This window comes from Anthonomus grandis, chromosome 14 (assembly GCF_022605725.1).
Source record: "Anthonomus grandis grandis chromosome 14, icAntGran1.3, whole genome shotgun sequence".
Classification (NCBI taxonomy): Eukaryota; Metazoa; Arthropoda; class Insecta; order Coleoptera; family Curculionidae; genus Anthonomus; species Anthonomus grandis.
Genome location: NC_065559.1, coordinates 2,213,428 through 2,240,547, shown reverse-complemented (window position 1 = coordinate 2,240,547; position 27,120 = coordinate 2,213,428). Strand labels below are relative to the sequence as shown.

At 31.9% G+C, this 27,120-nt stretch overlaps 3 protein-coding genes across 11 annotated transcripts in view; 1 reads left to right on the top strand and 2 right to left on the bottom strand.

The window, feature by feature from the left end:
• The window catches only part of LOC126744712 (anoctamin-1-like), a 28,516-nt gene extending 17,548 nt beyond the window's left edge, over positions 1–10,968 (bottom strand). Inside the window, exons 1-9 of one of the 6 annotated variants that reach the window (XM_050452242.1) lie at positions 10,766–10,968; positions 10,499–10,694; positions 8,962–9,214; positions 8,321–8,554; positions 8,121–8,266; positions 7,905–8,064; positions 3,464–3,894; positions 1,593–1,970; positions 1,344–1,536 (exon numbers count right to left, since the gene is read on the bottom strand). In XM_050452242.1, the coding sequence (XP_050308199.1) occupies positions 1,344–1,536; positions 1,593–1,970; positions 3,464–3,894; positions 7,905–8,064; positions 8,121–8,266; positions 8,321–8,554; positions 8,962–9,198 (1,779 nt within the window). In that variant the 5' untranslated portion in view covers positions 9,199–9,214; positions 10,499–10,694; positions 10,766–10,968. Of the gene's footprint in view, positions 1–1,343; positions 1,537–1,592; positions 1,971–3,463; positions 3,895–7,904; positions 8,065–8,120; positions 8,267–8,320; positions 8,555–8,961; positions 9,215–9,382; positions 9,402–10,498 lie in introns of those variants that run through there. The other 5 variants (XM_050452246.1, XM_050452243.1, XM_050452244.1 and 2 more) reach the window with 5 other exon arrangements.
• A 539-nt stretch (positions 10,969–11,507) lies between these two features.
• Positions 11,508–21,263, top strand: LOC126744716 (zinc transporter 9). The gene is made up of 11 exons (XM_050452255.1): positions 11,508–11,808; positions 11,869–12,270; positions 12,420–12,704; positions 12,857–12,983; positions 13,035–13,173; positions 13,225–13,380; positions 13,434–13,545; positions 13,601–13,811; positions 16,587–16,779; positions 16,838–16,951; positions 17,016–21,263. The coding sequence occupies exons 1-11, from the start codon at positions 11,733–11,735 to the stop codon at positions 17,058–17,060; spliced, it is 1,860 nt and encodes a 619-aa protein (XP_050308212.1). The 5' UTR covers positions 11,508–11,732; the 3' UTR covers positions 17,061–21,263.
• Positions 21,264–21,308: 45 nt separating this feature from the next.
• Positions 21,309–27,120, bottom strand: part of LOC126744714 (uncharacterized) — a 39,942-nt gene continuing 34,130 nt past the window's right edge. For all 4 annotated transcript variants that reach the window (XM_050452248.1, XM_050452249.1, XM_050452251.1 and 1 more), the window contains 2 exons: positions 22,345–22,529; positions 21,309–21,754 (listed from right to left, as the gene is read on the bottom strand). In XM_050452248.1, coding sequence (XP_050308205.1) covers positions 21,318–21,754; positions 22,345–22,529 — 622 coding nt within the window. In that variant the 3' untranslated portion in view covers positions 21,309–21,317. The remainder of the gene's footprint in view (positions 21,755–22,344; positions 22,530–27,120) is intronic.

Here is a 27,120-nt window from a genome sequence, read left to right as displayed (position 1 = left end):
TTTTTCAAGGTATGCTATAGCTATGCAGTTGTAATTTGCTTAGCTTATTATGTTAGTAAATAAAGTGGTTTAGTTTTACTGTAATGTTGTTGTTTCTTTTACTTTAAAATAAAAAGTGCTTTTACAGGATTTTCTAAAAGATCTGTAAGGGTTTTAAATAGTCACTTTTCATTTTAAGTTGGTGTTTCTAATAAAATTTTCAGCTGTTCATAAACTACCTTAATGAAAAATAGGGCTGTCAGTCGAAATATATAGTCTAAAAAGAAGATACAAGTTTGGCGTGTAGTTCAATTTTGTAAAATAAAAAACCTAATAATAAGTAAAAAAGCATAACCAGACTAGGTCACATTTTTTATCATAACTTCTAAACTTTATTATTTTTTGCTAAAAGCTTACATAGTATAATTTGAAATAGTGTCTTGGAAAAATTAGATCTGTATTAGATTTTATCGATTTTTAACGGCATTCGAAACTTAATTGTGTTTTCCCACAATTGTCATTCTGGCACTTGGTCGCGTTATGCATAACTACGTCCAATTATCCACCTCAAGGACTCTCTACAGTTACCCTTAACAAGACGAACTTACTTTTCACGCCAGACTTTTTACTAATTCATATATTTATGGTTCAGTTTGATTTGTTTTTTACTCCCTGCTTTGTAGTTGGAATATCCTGTTAAGCAGTGTATATTAAATAACTTTGTCGTTATTTTATTCCAGATTAAAAAAAAATCCAATAAGTTATTAAAATGCCATTTTTTATGTTCAATACATTTGAGGTTATTTTTGATATTATATGCAATTAATTTGAAATAAGTTTATGTTTTATATCAAGCTTTTGAAGTATTTTTATTTTGTCCTAAAATTTGACCTCATTTTTCAGTTTATGTTCAGGTTTTCGGTTGTTTTTATATGTCCAATGCATTTGGGATAATCTTTGATATTATTCAAGGCGTTCGGAGTAAGTTTCCATATCTTCCAGGCATTTCAAATGCGTTTTAATTTTATTGTTAACTGCAATGCCTTCTAAATAATTTTAAAGTTTATTTCAGGTTTTTGAATTCCAGGTTAATTTTTCGATTTGTCTTAAAATCTTCGACATTATTTTTTATTCGAGGTAATTTTTGGGGATATCTAGTCATTTAGGAAAATCTGTTCAATTTCTCTCAGGCATTTGATGTCATTGTATGACATAAAAAAAAAATAGGAAGTGTTACTGAAACAATAAATTTCTTTTAGCGAAAGGCTAAAACGCAACCCATAGTATTTCCCAAGCATTTACTACCATCAGAAAAATTCACTTTCGAGCACTTACTTTAACTAACAAACAGTTGTTTTACTTACTTCTTCTTGCCTATATCCAAAAACTTTATTATACTTCAGCGGATAACCGACGTATTTCCCTTTCAAAAACGCTATGTAAAAGATACACGAGTAGTAATTGACGAACTGGAAAATGTAGATTTTCAAGGCCAAACTGTCGTCGAACTCCGTTTGAGTGCGTTGGTTTTCAATTTCCGTCAACCAAGTGGCCAACCTAAAGGGAAAAATGCCAAAACACAGTTCTGAAACACGAAAAGAATATTCACTCACCGTTCGTACATCATATTCAAAATAACGATGCACAACAAGTTGATCAAACCGCTAGTAATCGGCACCACGTACACCCTGACGCTCGCCTTATCTTGAAACAAAGCGGCAGACGTAGCTAGAGACATCCGATAAATGATCACTCCGACGACAACCGCTAACGCTATTAGAGCCCAAAATAGGGCGACACTGAAACTGAATATAATGCTCGGCACTCTGACCCTCCAAAATGGTACGACGGGCTCTTTGAGGTGCGTTATCACGTTTTCTTTCACTTTTGCGTTCGATTTGGATAGTCTTAATAGATATTCGGGTCTGGGACGTTCGGCTAATAAGTCGAAACCTGTTAAACCCCATCTGTGACCGACCTCGGCGCTGTACCTAGAAGAAAGAATCGATTTTTGGTTTGTTCAAATAATTGATTGAAGTCAGTAGCATCTTCGAATAATTCTGCTTAAAAATATCGTATTTGTTTATAAAAAATTAAATATTATTATGAAAATGTAAATTCATTCATAAATATTTGTACTATTTTATTCGTATTTCGTAGTTAAAAGTTGATTAGTAGGGTTTATTCAAGGCTCTACTTACGTATAGTTAAATATTTTCATCTATGGTGCCTAGTTTTTAAGTACGTCATCTTGTTTATATTATTGTAAATCTCTGTATTTTACATTTTCTAGAATTTGTATACTCGCTTGCTTTGACTGTCAGTATTCTCTTGAAATTATTAGGGAAGCACCTTATTTTTTTTTAAGATACAAATTCACTAATTAATTTTGTTAGATTCTATGTCTGTACTTCAAGTAATTGAAAATGGTCAAGTAAAATAAATCCAATAATATTGAAAATTCATTAGACATTCAACTTATTAGAGAAAAAAAAGGTATATGGGTTCAGGTACATATAGGGTTAAATGGTAACGAAATCTACAAGATATGCTACTCAAAAATCGAGGAAAAAAGGTGATTTTCATGGAAATTAATTAATTAGGAAAAAGGATACAGGGAATTAAAAATTAATTGGAAAGAAATGGTGAAGGCATCGATTTCAAAAATGGTTTGTTTATTATCAAAGTTAAAGTTATATTGAATTCTATCTTAAGGGGATAGGAAAATGTTTAGGCTGCATTATCACCAATTTTAATGAATATCAATTGATTAGGAAAAAAGTTATAGGGGGTGTAAAATTATCACCAAAAAAATATGGACTTAGGTTCGATAATTAAATAAATAAAGCGCTTGTCAGTTGAAGATTCATTAAATTGTTTCTAGTAGGCGCTAGGTTAAGTCTTCATTAACATGCAATTTCTTGAAAATGAATAAATTAGAAAATGACTTACAGGGAGTTGAAAATTTGGTGTGAAAAAATGGTGAATGCGTCAACTTCAAGATCGGTTTGTTTCTTATGGTTTAAATGGCTTTCAAATTAAAGTTGGATTAAATTATTTTTATTGGGTGATAGGAGGATGCTTAGGCTGCATTATCATCAATTTCTATAAAAATCAATTAATTATGAAAAAACTTACAGGGCGTTAAAAATTGGATCTGAAAAAAAATGGTGATGGCGCCATTTTCAAGATTGGTTTGTTTCTTATGGTTTAAACAGCATTCAAAGTTAACGTTATTCCGAGTTTTATCTATGAGGGGATAGGAGGATGTTTAGGCTCCATTATCATCAATTTCCAAGAAAATCAATTGATTATGAACAAAGTTATAGGGCGGTAAAAATTGGATCTGCAAAAAATGGTGGAGGCGCCAACTTTAAGATCAATTAATTTCTTATCGTTTAAATTGCCTTTAAAGTGGAATTAACTTGCGTCTGTTACGTGATAAAAGAAATGTATAAAAACAATACAAAAAGACTTTTATTACCTTTTCCATAGTTCCAAATAGACAGCCGCCCACACAGACATAAAAATGGCAAAAGCGACCGTAAAATTATTGTCGATAATATGCTGTATCTTCGAGTACGTGCAGGTGTCCTTCAACTGCCAATAATCACAGTATTTATCACAAAGCGGGCACATGGTGATGTTCCCTTTGCAAATATCGCTGCTAAACGTGTCACTTCGCAAGCTTACGATGCCGTACAACAGGCAAACGATGCCCATTACCGAAGCCGGAATCAGCATGTGAGTGTAAAATCCCAGCCAGGTGAAGTAGAGGGCGAACTTCACTCCGAAATAGTCTTTGATTTCGTCGATCGGTTGAAATTTCACCCATTTTGATACCGAGGCCCATTCGTGGTACAGTAGGTTACGTTTCGAGTCGGTTACGGTGCTTGTATCGTCGTTAATTTCGCCCTAAAGTGAAACAAAAGGGTTTTTGAGGGTATTTCTGTTAGTCGAATGTTGCTAATAAGAGAAATTAAAAATCTCAAGTAATTTTAGGTAGGCAGAGCTGTTTTTGCAAGACCATTATGTTTAACTGTAAGATATTTGCACAAAACCACCCAAAGAACCTTGGTTCTTTAGCAAAGAGGGGGTTTGACCACAATAATAATTAGACTAAGAACGGGGCACTTCTTAACCTCCCCAATATCCCTAAAAATCAAAGACAAAGCTAAATCGTTTTTATGAAAAACTAGTAACTTGAAGCCACGTCCTTTTTTAATGTACAAATGTTAACCCTAATTTTCATCAGTAATTAGCAACTAATAGCAAGTTTACAGAAAAATGATTCGTCAGTTTACAATGCCTTTAGGTCAAAAAATATATTAACGTACCTAGATACCTTGTGTACCTGTATGTACTCTTGAGGTTACATATTATTTAAAACAGCAATAATGAATTTATTTTCTGTCCTGGTATAACAGAGACCTACCACCGCAACACACACACTTACTTAAAAGGAGATAATTATTGAGAAAGTATCTGAACAAAGAAATTTCTATGGGTGTTGATACTCTAGATCTTCTCTTAAACAGTTTTAATTTATTTATTGATCTTAACATAATTGGCAACCAGTTAAAAAGTTTTAGGGCTACATAATTAAGAAACCTAAGGTGAATGGTTCGATGTGTTTTATATAGGTGTAAACATTTTGGTTCTTATGGGTAAATGAGCATGTTAACTGTATATGTACAGGGTGTTTCGGACCTATGGGATCAACATTTTAGGGGTTATTTAGTGCAACAGTAGAAAACATTTCTAGACAGTAGAAACAAAAATGTACCTGAAAAAAGTTATACCCAAAAAGTCTTCTTCAAAAAATCCAAAGGGGTACCCCTGGGAAAATGTCCAAAATTTCGGTTATTATTTTTTTTCTGGAAAACTATTGGTTTAAGAAAAAAATTGTTTTAATAAAAGTTGTTTGGAATTTTAAGGCGCATCAGAGACAGTAGGAAAATAATTTTTAGGTCCAATAGTTTTCCAGAAAATTAAAGAAAACTCTAAAACAGTTTTTCCTCATTTTCTCTAAAACTAATAAGAATATGGAAAATTTTCTTTAAGCACTATATTCCTCATAAAACATAGAACGAATCATAAAGAATAACATTTAACCGTAAATCAAAAAATAAAGAAGTTATGGACGATTTTTAAAAAATTGAAAAATTTTTGGTCCAAAAATTCGGAAAATTTTTTTTTTCAAAAAATTAATTTTTTTTTGTTAAATCGTTGAATCGCTCCAAATGCTTCAAAAAAGTCTAATAACACTTTTTTGAAAAATGTACCTGAAAAAAGTTATATCCAAAAAGTCTGCTTCAAAAAATCCAAAGGGAAAATGTCCAAAATTTCGGTTTTTATTTTTTTTCTGGAAAACTATTGGTTCAAGAAAAAAATTGTTTTAATAAAAGTTGTTTGGAATTTTAAGGCGCATCAGAGACAGTAGGAAAATAATTTTTAGGTCCAATAGTTTTCCAGAAAATTGAAGAAAACTCTAAAACAGTTTTTCCTCATTTTCTCTAAAACTAATGAGAATATTGAAAATTTTCTTTAAGCACTATATTCCTCATAAAACATAGAACGAATCATAAAGAATAACATTTAACCGTAAATCAAAAAATAAAGAAGTTATGGACAATTTTTAAAAAATTGAAAAATTTTTGAACCAAAAATTGGGAAAATTTTTTTTCAAAAAATTAATTTTTTTTTTGGTAAATCGTTAAATCGCTCAAAATAGTTCAAAAAAGTCTTATAACACTTTTTTCGTAATTGTACCTGAAAAAAGTTATACCCAAAAAGTCTGCTTCAAAAAATCCAAAGCAGTATCCATGGGAAAATGTCCAGAATTTCGGTTTTTATTTTTTTTCTGGAAAACTATTGGTTCAAGAAAAAAATTGTTTTAATAAAAGTTGTTTGGAATTTTAAGGCGCATCAGAGACAGTAGAAAAATAATTTTTAGGTCCAATAGTTTTCCAGAAAATTGAAGAAAACTCTAAAACAGTTTTTCCTTATTTTCTCTAAAACTAATGAGAATATTGAAAATTTTCTTTTAGCATTATATTCCCCATTGAATATGGAACAAATCATAAAGAATAATATTTAACCGTAAATTAAAAAAAAATTTCTTAGCCACTTAAGTAGGCAATTAATGGTATACTGGATCTACCAACAGTCATTAAGCCCATCATCACATACGCTTCGCTGGTATGGTGGCCCAAAACCAAACAAACAACCGCACAGACCAAATTAAACAAAGTCCAAAGGCTGATATGTCTAGGAATAACCGGGGCAATGTCTACTTGTCCTACCACAGCCTTAGAGACACTGCTAAACACGCCTCCACTTCACATAAGCGTGAAAAAAGAGGCAATAAACAGTGCTCACAGGCTTTTCCAAACCGGCAAATTCAAGCCTGGGGATTTAAGTGGTCACCTGCGCATCCTCGAAGAAATTAAACTGGAAAATGCCAGCAAACCACGTGACCACATAACGGCCATGCTGGATCTAGAAATTCCATTCGAAGTGATCATAGATGATCGCCAATCATGGGAGAAAAAAGAAGTACCAAAAGTCGACAATGCATCGCTATGGTACACAGACGGTTCCAAACTAACAGAAGGAGCAGGACTGGGCGTGTCAGGCCCTAACATTAAGATCTCAAAGTCACTGGGCAAATACCCTAACATCTTTCAAGCTAATGTGCTTGCCATAGACATATGTGCAGAAGAGTGCATCAACCAAGGCCTCCAAAGAAAACACATATTTATACTATCAGATAGACAAGCTGCTCTAAAGGCCCTGAAAGCTTTTAAATGTGATTCAAAGCTAGTCTGGGAGTGCAAACAAACCCTAAAGCGCCTTACAACAAAGAATCAAGTAACACTAATGTGGCTACCTGGCCACCGGGGTATAGAGGGGAACGAAGAAGTCGATCGCCTTGCAAAAAAAGGGGCTCAAACACCATACTATAGTCCAGAGCCATACTGTGGTTTAATGAAGACCCACATCACCGAAGACCTAAACAGGTGGGAAAAAGAACAATTGCTGTCGCACTGGAGAAGAGCACCAGGACTAAGACAGGCAAAAAAGTTTATAACCACTTCTAGAAAAAGAGCTGAACAGCTCCTAGACATGAACAGATCAGACATCAGAACAGCAGTCGGACTCCTAACCAGTCATTGCCCAGTGAAATATCACCTAAAGGCAATAGGTATAACAGAGGACGACCAATGTAGATTCTGCAGCAATGCCACAGAAACAGCAGAACACCTGCTCTGTGAATGCCCGACCCAACTTTGCAAGAGGCTCAAGTACCTGGAAGGGGTACAACCAACACCTCAAGAAGTGGGACAACTACCTCCCAAAAATATAGCTTTGTACGGCAGAAGTCTAAGACTTTTTGAGACAAACTAAGACAAGTAGAGTTATGCACAAAATATCTCACAGGTAGCAGTGCTGAGCGGCGGATCAGCCGAAACGACTCCCTTCTCAATCTACAATCTAGCCACTTAAGTCCTAAAAAGCTCAAATTTTAAACATCAGTTTAGTTAAAAGTTTAAAACGTGTTAATTTAACAGTTAATGACCCTTAAACTTCATAACTAAATTTTACAATAACAATTTGAATTTGCTTTAAGAAGCATAACCAAATTATTTTATCAATAAATATTTGTTTTAGTTTTTTACACATTTCCTTATAATTTTCAATATTTGTAACGCTTTCAGGTACTGAATTATATCCATTTTTTATTATAGGCATTTAATTTTCCCTAGTTTTGACTTATAAAATTTATTTGTTCTTTGAAAATTTATTGTACTTTAGAATAAGAATATTAACACATACCCAATAATTTTCGTCTATAGCCACTTCAACTAATTAAAAACAAAATATTTGAAAGCATTTAAAAAGTAAATATTTCATCAACTTACATCGTGCAAGGGATAAGCTGCTTTATAAACGCCTTCCGCGATAAGCTGCTTTATTCCGATATTTTGATCTTCCGGTCCGAACTTTTGATCGTGTAAAACGTACGAAGCAACCGCTATACGAACAGAGTCGGGAAAGAAGTTTTCGTTTTCAATATCAAATCTGGAATGTTCAAAAAGATTCATGATGTTTGCAAAACGATGAATGCGTATACGCACAAATAGGTTTGGTCTTTTCGAAACTCGGCTGTAAGTTGATACTTTTCGGGGGGGAACTTATCATTATCTAACGTAACGTTTAACTTTTTAAAGCAATTGTTCAGCAGTGTGCTCAGATAGTGGCCTTTTGGAGACGGTTCTGTATCCTAGAAAATACCTTTCTCAATGTGTTTATATTTAAGGGATTTTAATATTGTTACCTTTATAGGCATCCTAAGTTTAAGTAGTTCGGCGTACCGGATGGCCACCGCTGTAGGAACGTGGATTTTTAAAAAATGTATCCATTGCGTTTCGTCCCTTTTTAACACTAAACCTTCCTTTTGTAAATTCTCCTCGAAAATTCGTCGTTTTTCATAGGCACCGTTTTTGTCTTTGTTCTCATAGGCCAATACGAAATGAACCTTTAGCTCGGAGTCTATCATACACGTCCAATTCTACGATAAATAGTTCAGTAGCTTACAACTGATTTAATTGACATGCGAATTTAACAATAGGTGATTAATTGGTTTATTATAAAAATCAATTTCCTACAAATACCAACACCATAATATGTAACAGTGGAAATATATGGCATGTACAACATGAGAGCGATTAGGGCATTATTACACAGTTTCTTTGACAAATGGTTTGCCAAATAAAGTTGTTAATGCATATTATTTAAATTAACTTCTATTGGCAAACTATGTGCCAAATACCCATGTATGTCCAGAGAAATGTGTATTATGGTGCAAAAAAATACTACAATAAATTTAGTAATTTTATGCAAATAAAGTAAGAAAAAGTGCCTTTAATAAAATTAGAGAAAAATTAGCAAGAGAGTGTTTGAAAATTTTGGGAATACCCTATGTCTCCACTGACTGTAAGTCGTAATACTTTTGCCTGAGACCTTATCGTTGTGATTCTGCAGTTCAGACATTTCCATCATGTTTTCCTTGCTGCCTTCTAAATCTACGATTGAATGATAAAGGGTGTTTCGTGATAATGCTAAATAATCATTATTGTTTAGCTTCCTTTTACTATGGGAGGATGCTAAAGAGAGGGTGTCATAAAAATCGTCTTCGTCAGTCTCGTCTCCCATAATAAGATGTTAAAAGCTAAAAGAAAAAAACTTTAAGGTGTAAATGTTAATAAGCATCCACTTTTGTTTAGATTGGTGTGTAATATATTAAATAATTTATCGCTCAGGTCTGTTTGGAACATTTTAGGAAGGAAGAAGTAAAAAAATTATATAGGTAGAAAGTTATGTGCACATATGTACATACTAGATGGGTGATCAAATTTTAAATTTCCCTTCAAAGAAAGAATGAAAGGTCCACAAGGTTTATTACAAAGAACTGACAAATATATTATTCACTTATAAAAGAATAAAGTAATACACTTAAAGGACAAAACTGTTATTGCCTTATTAGATGAATATAAAAATATTGAGTTAAATGTATTTACAATTTAAACCCCCCCCTGTTTATAAACTCATTCACCAATTTTATGACTTACCTTCTACCATATATGAAAAGGTATTAAAAAAAAACACCAATGAAATTAATAAAAAAAAAACCCTAAACAAGTCCAATGATCAATTGTCGAAGCTATTAATTAAACCTTGTAGGTTGGTAATTAAAATGGCAATGGGTTAAAACATTTTTATCAGGTTAAGCAGTAATGGTTTGACATGTTACAAGTTAATGCAATTAGTAGGATTTTATGTTTGTAACTGATATGACCCCAAGGTTTTCAAAAAAATATAATATATACATAAATGTAATATAAATGACACAAAATCAGGAGTTTCAAATTCATATGCCTGAACTGATAATTACAAGTAAGAACAGATAGACAATCTTAATAAAAATGCTATAGTCAGCGGGAAGTATTTGATTATGGTTTAAAGAGATGTTAGCTAGAGAACATTTGCAGTTTAACATATTAGTTTTTGGCATGTATTTAAGGCTATATCACTGAAAAGATATGTAACGACAGTTTACAAGGGAGTTTAACATAAGCCTATGGAACTTACGGACAAACATTTTTCAACTGCTTGGAAAAATTAAATTTGACATTGTGTGTAATTTTACACACTTTCTGAAAAAATCATAAAAATTACCCGGTAAGTAATAAAATAGCCAAAAAATAAAATTGTGTATTAAAGTGACACTTTTCCAGCACAAATATATTGTTTAGTTATTCCAGCCCGTTACATTTTTCTCATGTTTATCTATAATAAGATGATAACACAAAATTAGCACATATTGACTAGGAATATGAAATGAGTCCATTAACAGATGCTTTGCGTTAGTGTATCATACCTTGGTAATTTAATTAACATTCAAGTACATGCACAAATGTTACAATAAATAAAGAAATTAAATGCTATTAGTTACCATTTGATCACAAAACACACCATAGCGATACTAGTTAATTACAAGTTGCATTTTATAGATACCATTTTGGTCCGGATGGGTGCAATTTTTGTGCTCGCTAGTGACTGTGTCTATGTACATTTGCCCTGACTAGTTACATGGGAACTCCTTGTAAATGGTTAACTGAAGATGACTAATCTCTGCACATGCATCTTACCTAGCAAATTAAGTCATATATTGCCAATAACTAATGAAACTGCTGAAAATTTAAATATAAACTGAACTGACCCCATAAACGAATGATTAATTTCCATTGAACTTTAAGAACTAATGGGTGGCAATGCGGGTATTTAGATAAGTGTTGAGTAACTTAAACTTTACCAAACTGGTTTTTATTATTTATTAATAATTATTATCGTAAATAATGTAGTCATCCTGTAGTTTCTACCCCCAAATTCCCCACTGTTTTTTTCTATTTTTGGCAGTTGCGTCATGCAATCATATGGGAGGGTTTGTACAGAGCATAATGAACCTTGGTGCAACGTTGTCAGCTTTGGTAAAAATTCATGAGATTTACTACACATTTAGTGTCAAATTTGTTTCTGCGGCTGTTGTTCAAAGGCTAAACTATTAAAATTTCTTATTATAATAAATGAAAAGCGACAGAAAATTTGATAGTTCAATGCATTTTAGTACTTGGCAATACTTGACAATTTAATTGAGAGGGTTTATACAGAGCATATTAACCTTCAGCGAGATGTTGTCAGGTTTGGTAAAAACTTAGCAGACTTTTACACACTTTTAAAAGAAATCTCTTTTTGTGTACTGTGGTTCCTAAGCTGGGCTATTTAAAATTTTCATTGTAATAAATAAAAAGCCACAGAGAAGCTTCTTATTTCATTGGTTTTGTTCATGGCAATACCGCAGTATAATATGCTGTCTACATGCCTCCCCACTTACCTTTTTTGTTTAACATACTCGACGTTTGTCAAATTTGACAGTTGTCAAATATAAAAAAATAAATAAATATTTTGATGTCTAATCCAATCAGCTGTCCGATGTCCGATTAAAGTCAGGTCAAAATCAAATAGGTAATCGAAAAAAAAAGGGAATTTTGAGAGGATTAGAAAAACCAGGGACAAATTTCATAATATTTATCAGCACCAAAAATAATCATAATTGTCTCGGGGGTAATGATTAGTTAGTAAACGGTTACAAGCATTTTTTTAAACTATTAAAACTAAACTAACTTGGAATGCTCGCCCAAGGTAGTTTGACACTCAATAGACTGCTGTTTATTAGGTCATCTATTAAAATATCAAAAAAGCTTGGTAAGTTTACATATAGTACGTTTGTTAGGCAGTTCATTTGTACATAAAACCTTGTTTTAGAAATTGCCATTTGTCAGCTATCATGCCTTAACAAGCCTTGCGAACCATCCGTCTTAAATAAACATGAACTCAAAACCAAGTGCTATCCCTCAAACAGATTCTGTGCAACCAAAGACTCCAAAACTAGCCCAAACTTAATAAATAAAACCAAAACAGAGACGAATGAAAAAGACGATAGTTCAATGGCTGTTTTAAAAGTTTTAGCACCACATTTGAAAGTTGTGAGTGATGATACTATTAGTATTAACAAGGCAGGCAATGAAGCTGCCAAAAATATTAAGGAGCAAAGCCTAGAAAAATCAAAACCGCTAATAGAAAAGACGACAATAACAACAAAACTGAAGGAGAAACTTATTGGGAGTGTTGTGTCTGAGAAGAAGGAGGATGGAAAAGAACAGGCAGGTAAGATATATTAAATCACATTTTCTATGTAATTTATTTAGCCTAGTGTAGTACCAAGTAACAAATCTTATTTATTTATATATCATGGAACCCATTAATATAAGATTTCCATACAAAATCATGTGTTTCTATGTTGTCATTTTTCTCAGCTAAAGTACAACTGAAAAAAAGAAAAAAGGTGGACCTCTCCGCTCAATCTCTAGAAAGAAATTTTATAACACCTGTAAGGGCCATGTCTGATTTCCTTTTAAAGCCTTCGGACTTGGAAACCCTCCCAAAAACTAAAAGGAGATCACCCTATGAGGCCGAACCACCTATCACAGTTTACTGGAGGAAAGACGTAGAAGCTAAAGCTTTAGAGGTGTGGGGCTCAAAGGAGAATTTACAGAAGGAACTCATTAAAAGGGACATCGAAAGGAAGAAGTATCAGCAAAGTAAGCTCTAATTTATTAAATCTCAGATCCATTGTGTCCTTTATAAGATATATGTAGTTGAAAAATCCCACCTTTATTTCAATAGGCTTTTATTTAATAACCCTGTTCACATTTTAAATAAATGACATACAGCTTTATTACATACATTTCAGATATATTTACTGTTAAAAGAAGACTAAGAGATTATAGAAGAGAACTAGGTAAATCAGCTGATGTGGTCGAAGAGGATTCAGGCCTGATGGGTAGATCTGGCAGAGTGGTCCTTACGGCAATTGTCATGTAACTATTTACTTTTAAAGAAACATATTTTTTTCAATTATTAGTTTTTAGTAATGGCACAAACTGTTTGTTTAAACTCTTTGCCTGGCTGTATACAGGATCTCACAGTATGTTCTCAGAGTGTATACACTCTTTAGCAGACACTATTAATCAGTTAATTTTGGCTTATGGAATTCATAAATCTATTCAGGTATTAGTTGGAAAACCATTTTTGTATGCCATAACAATGTTGTTGGATTAGATTGCAGATTCTTATCATCCTTATGGTTACACAAACATGAAATATGTGGCTTCATTAATATCTGGCGTGGGGATTTTTTGTGTTGGAACCGGATTGTCTTTTTACCATGGGATCTCTGGACTGTTACACCCTCAACCCATGGAGGATTTCTTTTGGGTTTGTTGAGTTTCAATTAAATTTAACGCTTCATTATTTCATGTTGTTTTTAGGCTTATTTCATATTGGGTGGGTCTTTGGTGTCCGAAGGTGCTACCTGGCTAGTAGCGTTTAATTCGATCAGAAAAGGTGCCAGTGAAATTAATATGTCAGTAAAGGATTACAGTAAGTAGGGAATTATTTTATTTGTGATTGAGTTATTTTAGGAATTTTTTTTTAGTATTTAGGGGACAAGACCCGAGCGTAAATGTGGTTCTTCTAGAAGATTTTGCTGCAGTTGTTGGTGTTATAGTGGCCGCTGGTTGTATGGGAATCTCATCGATGACCAACAGTCCTATACCGGATGCCTTGGGTTCACTCTTAGTTGGATGTATTTTGGGATCTGTCGCTTCGTTTATTATTTATACTAATGTAGCCGCTTTGGTTGGCAGGTAAGAGATTATTCTTGCACCGAAAAATGATGGTGAAATTCCGTGGAAATGTTAAGGAAAGTCCCAGTGGTAATTTAAGACCAAAATCAACAATTTTTCAAGTTCTGCTTTAGTGGGAGGTCACCTACAAAAACTTGTATAAAAAATTTAATATAGGGATTTCAATAAAATTTTATGGAAATGTTAAAGGAAGATCCCAGTATTATTTTAAGATCAAAATGAAGTAAATCGGAGCATTAAAACGCGTGTTATAGGCCATTGAACTTAAAACATTTTTCCAAGTATTGTTATACTGGGACGCCATCTACAAAAACTTGAATAAAACATTTATTATTAAAGGGATTTGAATGAAATTTGATGGAAATGTTAAGAAAGGTTACAGTATTAATTTAAGACCAAAATCAAGTAAATCGGAGCACTAAAACGCGTGTTATAAGCCATTGAACTTAAAATATTTTTCCAAGTATTGATATACTGGGAGGCTATCTACAAAAACTTGAATAAAACATTTATTATTAAAGGGATTTGAATGAAATTTGATGGAAATGTTAAGAAAGGTTCCAGTATCAATTTAAGACCAAAATCAAGTAAATCGGAGCACTAAAACGCGTGTTATAGAACATTGAACTTAAAACATTTTTCCAAATATTGTTATACTGAGAGGCTATCTACAAAAACTTGAATAAAACATTTATTATTAGAGGGATTTGAATGAAATTTGATGGAAATGTTAAGAAAGGTTCCAGTATCAATTTAAGACCAAAATCAAGTAAATCGGAGCACTAAAACGCGTGTTATAGGCCATTGAACTTAAAAACATTTTTTCAAGTATTGCTATACTGGGACGCCACATACAAAAACTGGAATAAAAAAATTATTATTAAAGGGATTTAAATGAAATTTGATGGAAATGTTAAGAAAGGTTCCAGTATCAATTTAAGACCAAAATCAAGTAAATCGGAGCACTAAAACGCGTGTTATAGGCCATTGAACTTAAAACATTTTTCCAAGTATTGCTATACTGGGAGGCTATCTACAAAAACTTGAATAAAACATTTATTATTAAAGGGATTTGAATGAAATTTAATGGAAATGTTAAGAAAGGTTCCAGTATCAATTTAAGACCAAAATCAAGTAAATCGGAGCACTAAAACGCGTATTATAGGCCAGTGAATCTAAAGCAATTTTTTTAGTTCTGCTATACTGGGACGCCACCTACAAAAACTTGAATAAAGAAATTATTATTAAAGGGATTTGAATGAAATTTGATGGAAATGTTAAGAAATGTTCCAGTATCAATTTAAGACCAAAATCAAGTAAATCGGAGCACTAAAACGCATGTTATAGGCATTGAACTTAAAAACATTTTTTCAAGTATTGCTATACTGGGACGCCATCTACAAAAACTTGAATAAAACATTTATTATTAAAGGGATTTGAATGAAATTTCGTGGTAAATGTTAAAAAAGGTTCCAGTATTAATTTAAGACCAAAATCAAGTAAATCAAAGCACTAAAACGCGTGTTATAGGCCATTGAACTTAAAAGATTTTTCCAAGTATTGCTATACTGGGACGCCATCTACAAAAACTTGAATAAAACATTTATTATTAAAGGGATTTGAATGAAATTTCGTGTAAATGTTAAAAAAGGTTCTAATATTAATTTAAGACCAAAATCAAGTAAATCGGAGCACTAAAACGCGTATTATAGGCCAGTGAATCTAAAGCAATTTTTCTAGTTCTGCTATACTGGGACGCCACCTACAAAAACTTGAATAAAGAAATTATTATTAAAGGGATTTGAATGAAATTTCGTGGAAATGTTAAAAAAGGTTCCAGTATTAATTTAAGACCAAAATCAAGTAAATCGGAGTACTAAAACGCGTGTTATAGGCCATTAAACTTAAAACATTTTTCCAAGTATTGCTATACTGGGACGCCACCTACAAAAACTGGAATAAAAAAATTATTATTAAAGGGATTTGAATGAAATTTGATGGAAATGTTAAGAAAGGTTCCAGTATCAATTTAAGACCAAAATCAAGTAAATCGGAGCACTAAAACGCGTATTATAGGCCAGTGAACCTAAAACAATTTTTCAGGTTTTGCTATACTGGGACGCCACCTACAAAAACTGGAATAAAAAATTTATTATTAAAGGGATTTGAATGAAATTTCGTGGAAATGTTAAAAAAGGTTCTAATATTAATTTAAGACCAAAATCAAGTAAAGCAAAGCACTAAAACGCGTGTTATAAGCCAGTGAACTTAAAAACATTTTTTCAAGTATTGCTGTACTGGGACGCCACCTACAAAAACTGGAATAAACAATTTATTAATAATGGGATTTGAATGAAATTTCGTAGAGACGTTAAAAAATGTCCCAGTATTATTCTTACGAAAAAATGAAGTATTTCGGTTCATTAAAACACGAGTTATAAGTCAAAGACACCCAAAATTTATTTAATTCCAATGTTAAATAATTTTTATATTTTCCAGGCTTTTAGATTTATTTTTCCCTTTTTTTTTTGAGTCACTTGAAGTTAGGTTTAGCACTTAGAAGTACCTCATTGTATTCCAATCCAAAATAATATCGAATTAATTTCTTATGTCTTTTAGTGACTTAAAATTAAGTAATTAACAGAAATACTGGGTGTGCAAGAAAACTACTGGTTAACATATAACTTTCTGTGTATATCACTTCATAATTGCAACCTTACAGTTGCTCTAAAACCGAATTTATTGGCATTTTATTGATATTTGTTGTGTATAAAGGTCAATACCAGAAGAAAACCTAGAACGAATTAATGCGGAATTAGAAAAAGACGTGATGATTAGAGCGATTCATGACGTGAAAGGTATAGACATGGGTAATTATCTAGTCAGATACAAAGCCGAGTTAGATTTTGATGGTAGGGAACTAACGAGGTCCTATTTGGATAAACAGGATCTTAACGAGTTGCTTGAGGTACGTTCCAAAGGGTTTTTTTTAATGCAAACTTCATTAAGGTTGATTTAATTTTTAGGAGGTAAAGAAACTGGAAAATATCGATCAGTTTGAGGAGTTCATGCTTAAACACGGGGAAAATATAGTCGATTCGATGGGAGGCGAAATAGATCGGATAGAAATGAAACTTAGGGTGAGTGTTTCAGTTTAAATTCACTACTCTCGATTTTGGCTTATTGTTATGTATTTGATTTTAGAAAAAACACCCGGAAATCCGACATTGTGATTTAGAAATTCTTTAAAATGTTGTGGCATAATTTAAGGGTCAAAGCAGTATTGTTATTAAGGTAGGACAGGGTAATAAGGCCCATTTAAGAAGAATATTTTGCTTATTTATTAAGGGTTGAATAAGACATGAAGAAATAAATATATGAAAGTTATTAAGAATTTTGGAAAATAATCAAATCTTAAAAATTACATTTTCATTTTTCGCGAAGACTGTTGGTTTCTCCATTTTTTAAATTCTAATCGGAAATGTTCTATTCATATGGGTGTATATACCAGTTTTCGATTCATGTTTCTATCTCTAATAGTGAAAAAGTTATTAACACTTTTGTAAAATACCCAAAAACCTAAAAATAACAAAAATGTGAAATTTTCATTTTGCTGAAAAACTATTGAATTCTCAAAAAAATTAGTTCTAGTCAAAAATGTACTCTGGATCTGGGTGTATATACCAGTTTTTGTTTCATGTTTCTATCTCTAATAGTAAAAAAGTTATTAACAATTTTAGAAAATACTCAAAATCTAAAAATTACAAAAATTTTAAGTCCCGAGAATAGACCCTTATGGAACTCCAGTTTTAATTAGAATATAGTTAGATTTTGAAATGTAAAGATGTTGTCCCGTTTTCACACAGTCATTACTGAGATATGATTTCTTAAAAAAGAAATAGAAGTATTTGAAAAACCATAATAGTGAAGTTTAGCAAGCAACGCAGGGCGGCTAATAGTATCAAACGCTTTGCTGAAATCAAGAAAGTACAAACCAGTTATTTATTTATTTTATCATTAACTAAGTTAATTAGATAATATGTAGTACTAATCGTTCTCTAAATCCGGATTGACAATCAGGAATTATATTATTTTTATTACAAAACTGAATTATCTTACTATAAATATGTTTTTCCAAAATTTTAGATATTCTGAGTAAAAGTTTAATAAAAGCATTTTTCCAAATTTCAGTCAAGTTATTTTGTATTATGCAGGAATTCATGATATTCAACAGGGGTCTAAGGAAAAATGGCGAACATAAAATTAAATCAGAGCCAGTACTAATAGAGTTTATTGGATAAACTATTAGAAAGTATTATTATTGTAATTCAAAGTCTGCTCCCTTGGTGTAGTATCTATCAGTCAAATTGCTACAACTTGCAAAATATTTATTAAGCAATTCAGTCAGCCAAATTATGAGTTATTTCAGAATCTGTGTTATGTAAAAGATTTAACTTCTTGACAGTGAACCAAAAGATTTTACGGGTCTTTGTTGATAGGTTTCTAAAATATGAGTTTTTTTCAGGTATTATGGCAGCATTTTATGTTTTAAATATTTTATTTAATTAATAATTTTATATTATCAGTGATCCAAGGCAAAAATTGATTTTTTTTAAGCTGAACTGGCGCAAATTTGTCAATTAAGTACTTAATGTTTGCATAAAAAGCGTCAAGTTTATTATTAATACTATTGGATAGACATATAGAATTCCACGGTAGTTTAATGGCGGCCTATTCAAACTCAAGGCGATTAACATTATCATAATTTCAAAATTTGATATACTAGATTCATTTGTATTAATTTTGATTTGTAAAATTGCAGAAATGTGAATTGAGTCATTATTAATAACTTTTAAATCCTTGCTAGTATTGATTAGATCTAAAAGAGTATTTGAATTATTATGAAAACAATATCGAGTGGGTTTTGGAATATTTTGCATAAAAATAAATGCATTGAGTAACTGAATAAATTTATTTAATACACTTGAGAGGTGTTATTTCAAAAAGGGACATATCCACAAAAGTTAAAAATACGTTTTATACTGATTTTTCTATCATTCCTATCGACTAACCCCTTCAAATCGTTTAAAAAAAATACATTTCCCCGTTAAATTCCCATATGAAGGTGTTGTGTTCGATCAAAACTAGACATGTCCGCCTCACATGAAAGTTAAATCTGTTTTATTTAAAATCGGACAAGTCCACTATTATTTCTTATGGGCAAACACCGATTTTATCCAAAATCAGACATGTCCATTTTGTGCCCGCTTTCTGCTATTTCCGTTATGACCATTCAATTACACCAACTTTTAATCGTTGTTTGCTTTAGTTGTTTAATTGTTTCGCTGTAGTTTTTAGCCGTGTGGCGTTTGTTTATCGGCGTTTTAAAAAATTTTAAGTTTGTTGTGGGCGTTTTGAAAAGTTTCGGTAGTTAATATGGAGAGTGGGAAATATTAATGTTGGCAGTAGAAAAAGGAAGCCTTAAGTTCCAAAAGTGGATATTTTAAAACGATAGAGGTAATATTTTGTTTCTTACTCGTACGTGCATTATAACGTAGATCGTGCTACCGCATCGATTGTGCGTACCTATCTTTTTCTTTTGTTCTAGGTATTCTGATCCATATCCTACGTTAAGAAATTTTGTAAGACCGTGTGAACATAACACCAATTCCTTGAAATGTGCCTTAGTGAAAAAATCTGATATTTTGAGAGCAAGACAAAAGTTTTTCCAGGCACCAAATAAAATATTACAAGATCAGAAATGATGTCGTCTTCTGTCTGTTTGTCCGCCGAAAAGGAAGAGACCTAGGGATGGTGTAAACGAAGCAAAAAGAAAGGCCAAAGTATGATTGCTTCTTATTTCTTTCGAATTCGACAAGGAGAGCAATTTTTGATGGTGCCCGTTTGTAGGCAGTTTTTGCTTTAGCCTTTAGTGTTTCAAAGAACCGAATACAGACTTTAATAAAAACCGTACAAGACGGAAACGTTCCTAAAGAGAATCGGGGTGTGGTGACCGTTATGGCAACAAAAATTTGGACAAGAAGCAAAAAATTCGTGATTTTTTAAATAATTTGCCAGCCACTGAAAGCCATTACAACCGCAGTAAGTGTTTACCTGTCTTGTGAACTAAACTTGAACAAGCTATGGAAAATGTTCAACGATAAACATACCAATTTCCATGTGACAAAATCAATGTTTAAAAGAATTTTCTATTTTGAATTTAACATTGGGTTTTCGTCGCCGGCATCCGATGTCTGTGGGACTTGCCTAAATTTGAAAAATGCCAGAAAACAAAAACGTGAAAACAAAGCAAAGTTAATGACAAATCTTAGAATCAAGAAAAGATTTTAAAAAGATTTCAATCAAGAAGTTTCCATTAAGAAACAACCAATTTACAATAAAAGGATCTGGATCAGGATCTTCATTTTTTAGATACGAGGACATGTCGAATTCTTACAGGACCTTGTTGAAAAAAACACAGACGGGAAGAATCACAAAACTAAAAGGAAAAAAATTAGAAAATTCAGTTTCAAACGATAAAAAACTTAATATGAAGACGCTTCTTGAAAAACAATTTAATAATGAAGAACTAAAGTGGCAAACTATACCCGAGTTAAATTTGTTTTTAAAAATTGTTGAAGAATGTGCAACCGAGGACGCAGCAGCTGAAGAAGGTGAAAATGAAGCAGAAGAGTGCGACTGCTTAGAACCTGACAATGACATACATATTTGAAAAAATATGTTGTATTTTTCATTTAAATAAAAGTTTATGAATAAAAACAGTGCCTAAAATTTATTTATACTTTGTAAACACGTAAAAACCTAAATTAATAATTTAAAGTTCAAACAAAATGGGACATAAACATTTAGTTCATTCAAAACAAGACATGTCCAAAATTATTTTTGATTTTTCTCTTAAAAAAAAAAGAAGTATTCAAAACATCTTTTGGAAATATGCTTTTAGGGAATCAAAGAATTATAATTTATTGAATTTAATATTTTAGCTCTAAAGGTCTCATTCTGAAATGTTTTTTTCGTTTTTCTCAAAATTATAAAATGTGGACATGTCCTTTTTTGAATAAACACTCCTCAGTTGATGGCTGTAGAAACTTTATATTAAAGTCCCCCAGTAAAAATCACTTTATGACAGACGTTTTTTTTTTATCTAATTTAAAATAATTCGCAAGTATTAGAATGAATAGCACCATTAAAGTACATATTATTTAAAAAATATACACACACTATAGTGCTTTTGCTCTTTGGCAGTTGGATTTAATCTGACGTAAAGACAAGGCAAATTCGATACATTAACCCCAATGATTTTAAAATGTGGGCTTTATTACCCTTTCCTACCTTATTTATTTTGTTGTCGTTGTTTCTTTTAACGCATATGTAAGCTTAAAGGGAAAAAACGTTATTTTTTTTTATGCTAATAAATAGAGTTCAATTCTACAGTTCTTAGTTTTTCTCTCTTACCCCTAAAAGATAATAAGACCCTTTTTATACTTAGTCATTTTTATTAGCACTTGCATTATTATTACTAAATCGGGACGATTCCAAACCGAGCGATATAAAAAAGTTCTCTTCTTCCTCTCGGTGTCTGGCTTTAAGCAAATAGTTCCTAGCTACGTCGTTACCGGTAAAAGTATAATTCAGCGCCCCTAATTGACATTTTTCCAACATTTCCGTCACCTCTTGCAGAGCCGCCTTTCGGTTATCTTCGATTCGACTTAGAGGTTTAAAGTACTCGTATAACCCCCGAAATTTTGGGGTTTTACTCGTTTTCTTCTTGGTTTTCTGAGGTTTTGCCTTTGCCCTATCGCCATCCCCGGCATGGGCCGTAGGGTTGACAAAAGCGCTGAATATCTTCGAAAATAAATTGAGCTGCGGCTCTACTTTTCGGCTTTTTAATGTGCTGCAAGACCTAAACGATTTGGTCGTACCTAAAAACATACTTACGTACAATTTGAACTGTTGTAAGTAAAATCCGTATTGTTGTGACGAATTCATAATGAGTTACTTGTTTTATTGGGTATTACGTCACTTATAGCAAAAATCAGTTTAGAAATTACGCAGTTTAATCACACGCTCAAAAATTGAAAAGAAGAAGAAAATAGACTTATTCGCGTTTTTAATAGAAATATGAACTCAAATCTATACAGACACATTTTAACTGCTTATAAGTCGAGAACGAAAAATGACAACAATGTGCGGTTTTCACAGAACTTCATCAATATTTTTAAAGTTTTTTTTGACAGTGTTGCCAAGTTTCAAAATTTGCCTGAAATAGGAGGAAAAAATTAAATTATTGTATTTTGAATTTATTGAACTTAAACTAAATTAAGTATATCCAACGGTATCATTATAGATTTGAGTTCATATTTCTTTTAAATACGCGAATAAGTTTATTTCCTTCTTCTTTTCAATTTTTGAGTGTGACATAGTAATTTCTAAATTGATTTTTGCTATAAGTGACGTAATACCCAATAAAATAAGTAACTCATTGATCTGTTGTGTCTTAAATATTGCTTACAAAAGCTTAGCTGCCTAGAGGGACCGAAGGTTCTGATTTTATACTCCGGAACTTTATCGAGTAATTTCGCGATGAGGTGTCCGATGTAGGGTAGGAACGGTGGCCGCTGCGACAGTAGAAAAAATGACCTCTGGAACGACGGCATCCTAGGGTCTCGGTAAAGACGGCAGAGAAATTCAAAGGCCCTGCAAAATACAATTGTTTTATTAAAAAACTTCAGGTTTTATTCACTAAATAGTTAAATTCCATATTCATGTCCGTACATTTTATGCTACGTAGTTTCTGGCGTTTTTTAGATAGTTAAATTTACTAATACAAAGATGAAAATTTAACTATTTACAGTTCGCGAATATACGAGTCTAGTGATAGTATTTGATTTTTAATTGGCATGCGATAAGTGCGTTCAATATCTATTATAAGCATACGCAATAGTGAAAATGTCACTTGCGTTTTTTGTAACGAATCTCACAAATCTGCAGATGTTGCCAATTTGATTGCTGATATTGATGGATTATCATAGTGTGATGTGTCTCCAAGTATACAGGGTGGGCCATTAATATTACACGAAAATTAAAGGGCGTATTCCTTGGGTCAAAATATCAAAAAAAAACTGTCATAAACCTAGGTCCGAAAATGCTTCACTGCGAAGATACAGGGCGTTGAAATTCTAATTTCATTTACAATTTTTATAAATAATTTAGAAGTGAATAACCATATAAAATTAAGTATGAGCACTAGGTTCTCTAAAGTGTTAAATTTAAATTTTTTGATAGTTTTGATGTCGCTGGTAGAGGGCGCCGCCTCATTACATTTTGAGTTTTTAAATACAACAATGAAAACAACGAATTTAATTCTTAAGGTTTTGGCAAAAGGGAAAAGTGATTAACATGACACAAAATAGGAGTAGAGGTTATAAAAGTTGTTGAAAGTGTTGCCCTCCAACTTCGATGCAAGCACCTACCCTAACAAACCATTGATTGTTTCGAATTGTTGCGCAACTTGCCTATTTCCTAACTCTTTAACATTTTCAATTGGAGTAGTATAAACTAATTATTTTAGGTAAACCCCGAAGAAAAAGTCTAATGATTTTAAAACGAGGAGATCGTGCAGGCCACGCTTGTTACGTTATTAATTTGATTAGCAATTGCTTGTAGATGGGTCTCTTTGACCCGTAAAGAAATCGCGATTTTATCAATTTAGATTAACGAAAAATCCCCTGTAAGAGCAAACTCATTTTTCTATTATAAATATGTGAATTATTGCGTGGGACATCTTAGAACGCTTACATAAGATGACTGTCGTTTTAGGAGTGTGCCAAGGCGTTTGACTGTGTGATGATTTTACTGTAATACTTCAGACAACCAATTGATCTTGATGAGGCCATTCTATGAGCTCTAGCAGGCGTTTTTCCATTTGCTATTGACGCAATTTTTAGGTACACAAGGCGGCGTTTTTGACTGATTACTTTCAGACTTTCAGAGGCATTTTTTAAATATTTACAGACAGTTGAAGTTATTTTTCATCTTCACAAGACCCCTTTTGTGTACTTCCAGGTATTTGAAGTCATTTGTTAAGATCTGACAGGTACTTGAAGAAATGTTTCATCATGGTTTTTAGACTCTTAGGACTATTCTTCTTTCTTCCAGGCACTTGAGGTCGTTATCTCAGGTCATTATCAGAGTCATACATCTCACATGCAGTGGAGGTTATTTCTCAAATATCTCGGGTCTTGTGAGAACCCCTTTTGCATTCTTCCATATTTCAAGTAATTTTTAATTATTTTTCATGTCATTCGGATTTTTAGGACTATTTTTCTATTTTCCAGGCAGTTCAAATGCCTGGAAGACTGAAGAAAAGACCAGTAAACAGGAAAAATAGCTTCAACTAGATAAAGGATCATCAAAATATCATATAAGATGAAAAATAACTTCAACTCCCTGGAAAATAGAAAAATAGTCCTAAAAATCCGAAAGACATGAAAAATACAAACCCTGGAGCCCCCTTAATCCGAGTCTTCCTCATAGTAGTACGCCAGTAGTCCAGTAACTTTAGATATAAAATGATACCAAATAATTCGGACAGGCCATTTTTGATGCAGTCCAGTAAACCTTTGTCCCGATATACTAAATCCGAGTTTTCCAACTAAAATGTGGGCGACAGGCAGTTGGAAAACTCGGATTTAGCATCTCGGGATGGTAGTTTATTAAACTGAGTTAAAACATCGTGTATTCGAATTTAATTTTTAATTTTACTGGACTAAGAAGTCTGGACTTATAATACGCACGAAAAGTGAAAGTAAAGACGCGCGCATCCCCTCTACTGACAACGTGGAGTGTTTCGGGGGTGGGGGGGTACTCGGACCGGCGAAAATTTCGCTTCACTTGAAAGGTACTTCAGTCAGTCTTGTTCCGGCATAGAAAGAAGTAGGTTGGAATAAAGTGTTTCCTTTGTGGTTCCTATAGTGGTACAGTGAGTGTGTGGTTCCTGTAAAGTTGGAGTACTGAAAGGTAAGTACTGATTTTTTTTACAATTGCATGCAATTTATTTTGAATTATGAATGCTTAACTCGGAAGTAGCAATTCTTGAGTAAAGTTATTCGCTAACTTTACATGACAATAGAAATATAATTTTTAATAATAAATTTATTGTGGATTTATTCGCTAAATTCACATTAACATGTAACGACTAATAGGTCGTAATACATGTACGGTTTTTCATTTCTGGAAACTAACTTGTTTTATGGAAATTTATTCGTTAAATTTCTACCTTTTAAAAGAGTCAAAGATTTTTGTGAATTTATTCGCTAAATTCACGTTTAAAGAACAAAACAATTCTAGTAATAAAAAGAGCAACTGAAATTTTAACGTTTTAAATTTAAATTACTATTTTATTTTTATGAATGCAATTATATGGTATAATTTGATTATGTGGCTATATTTAGCCAATTCTGGATAATTCTTGTTAGTGTTTATTTACGATTGGATATTGGATTCGCCTTAGTTTGCACGAAGAAATAAAATTACGTGAATTTATTCGCTAAATTCGCATTTAAATAAAACTAATAAGGGGATCAACGTATAAATAAAAATTCTCATATAAGGGGCTTTAGAATTTATGAACATTTTGGGGGGTTTCCTATATAGGAAATTTATGCGTTAAATTTCCTCATTATTAAAATTTATCTCTCTTATTAGGTAAATCTGATAAAGATCATGATAGTCAAACATTTTTATGAGGGGTTCTAAAAAAACAGCAAACAAAACATTTATTGGCAAATTTATTCGCTAAATTTGCACTTTAAACTAATTTTATAAAAAGGGGCTTTAGGATTTATTAAAATCTTGAAGGGGTTTTCTATACAGGAAATTTATGCGTTAAATTTCCTCTTTATTAAAATTTATCTCTCTTATTAGGTAAATCTAATAAAGATTATGATAGTCAAACATTATTGTGAGGGGTTTTAAAAAAACAGCAAACAAAATAGTTATTGGCAAATTTATTCGCTAAATTTGCACTTTAAACTAATTTTATCAAAAAGGGAATTTAGAATTTATTAAAATCTTGGGGGGTTTCCTATATAGGAAAATTATGCGTTAAATTTCCTCTTTATTAAAATTTGTCTCTCTTATTAAGTAAATCTGACATAAAGATCATGATAGCCAAACATTATTTTGAGGGGTTCTAAAAAAACAGCAAACAAAATAGTTATTGGCAAATTTATTCGCTAAATTTGCACTTCGAACTAATTTTATCAAAAAGGGAATTTAGACATTATTAAAATCTTAAGGGGTTTTCTATAGGAAATTTATGCGTTAAATTTCCTTATTTAAATTGCTTTCTCTTGATAATATAATTAAAACAGGGGTTTTTATAACTTAAATTAAATGGTATCTAAATAAATTAATATCCAATCGTAGATAAGCAGGAAATACATTTGTGATTTAGTGGTGCAGTGTCAGTGTTTTGTGAGTGTGTGGTTCCTGTTAAGTTGGAGTAGAAGGTAAGTACTGATTTTTTTTACAATTGCATGCAATTTATTTGGAATTATGGATGCTTAACTCAGAAGCGAAAATTCGTATTTTATTAGTAGCAATTTTTGAATACAAGTATGGTTTTTCATAAATTCCAATATTGTTTCAAAATTTTCTGAAAACTAACTTGTGAATAATGGAAATTTATTCGCTAAATTTCTACCTTTTAAAAGAGTCAAACATTTTTGTCTCAAAAGTTTCTTGTGGATTTATTCGCTAAATTCACATTTAAAGAACAAAACAATTCTAGTATCAATAAAATCGATTAAAATTTTAAGATGTGAATTACTATTTTATTTTTATTAATGCTTATCCAATTCTGGATAGTTCTTGTTAGTGTTTATTTACGATTGGATATTGGTTTCGCCTTGGTTTGCACGAAGAAATAAAAATTATGTGAATTTATTCGCTAAATTCACATTTACACGAAATCACTAAGGGGTTATAATAAAAATACAGATTTTAATAAATTCTAATTATTTTTCTGAAAACTTTTCGTTAAATTTCCACTTTTTACAATAGTAAAACATTTTCTTTAAAAAACTTTAATAATAATAATCAATTTTTTTCTTAAAAGTTTCATGTGAATTTATTCGTTAAATTCACATTTAAATAAAACTAATAAGGGGATCAACATATAAATAAAAATTCTCACATTCACTTTTTAAAATATTCCGGTGAATTTATTCGCTAAATTCACATATACATAAAATCACTAAGGGGTTATAATACAAATACGGATTTT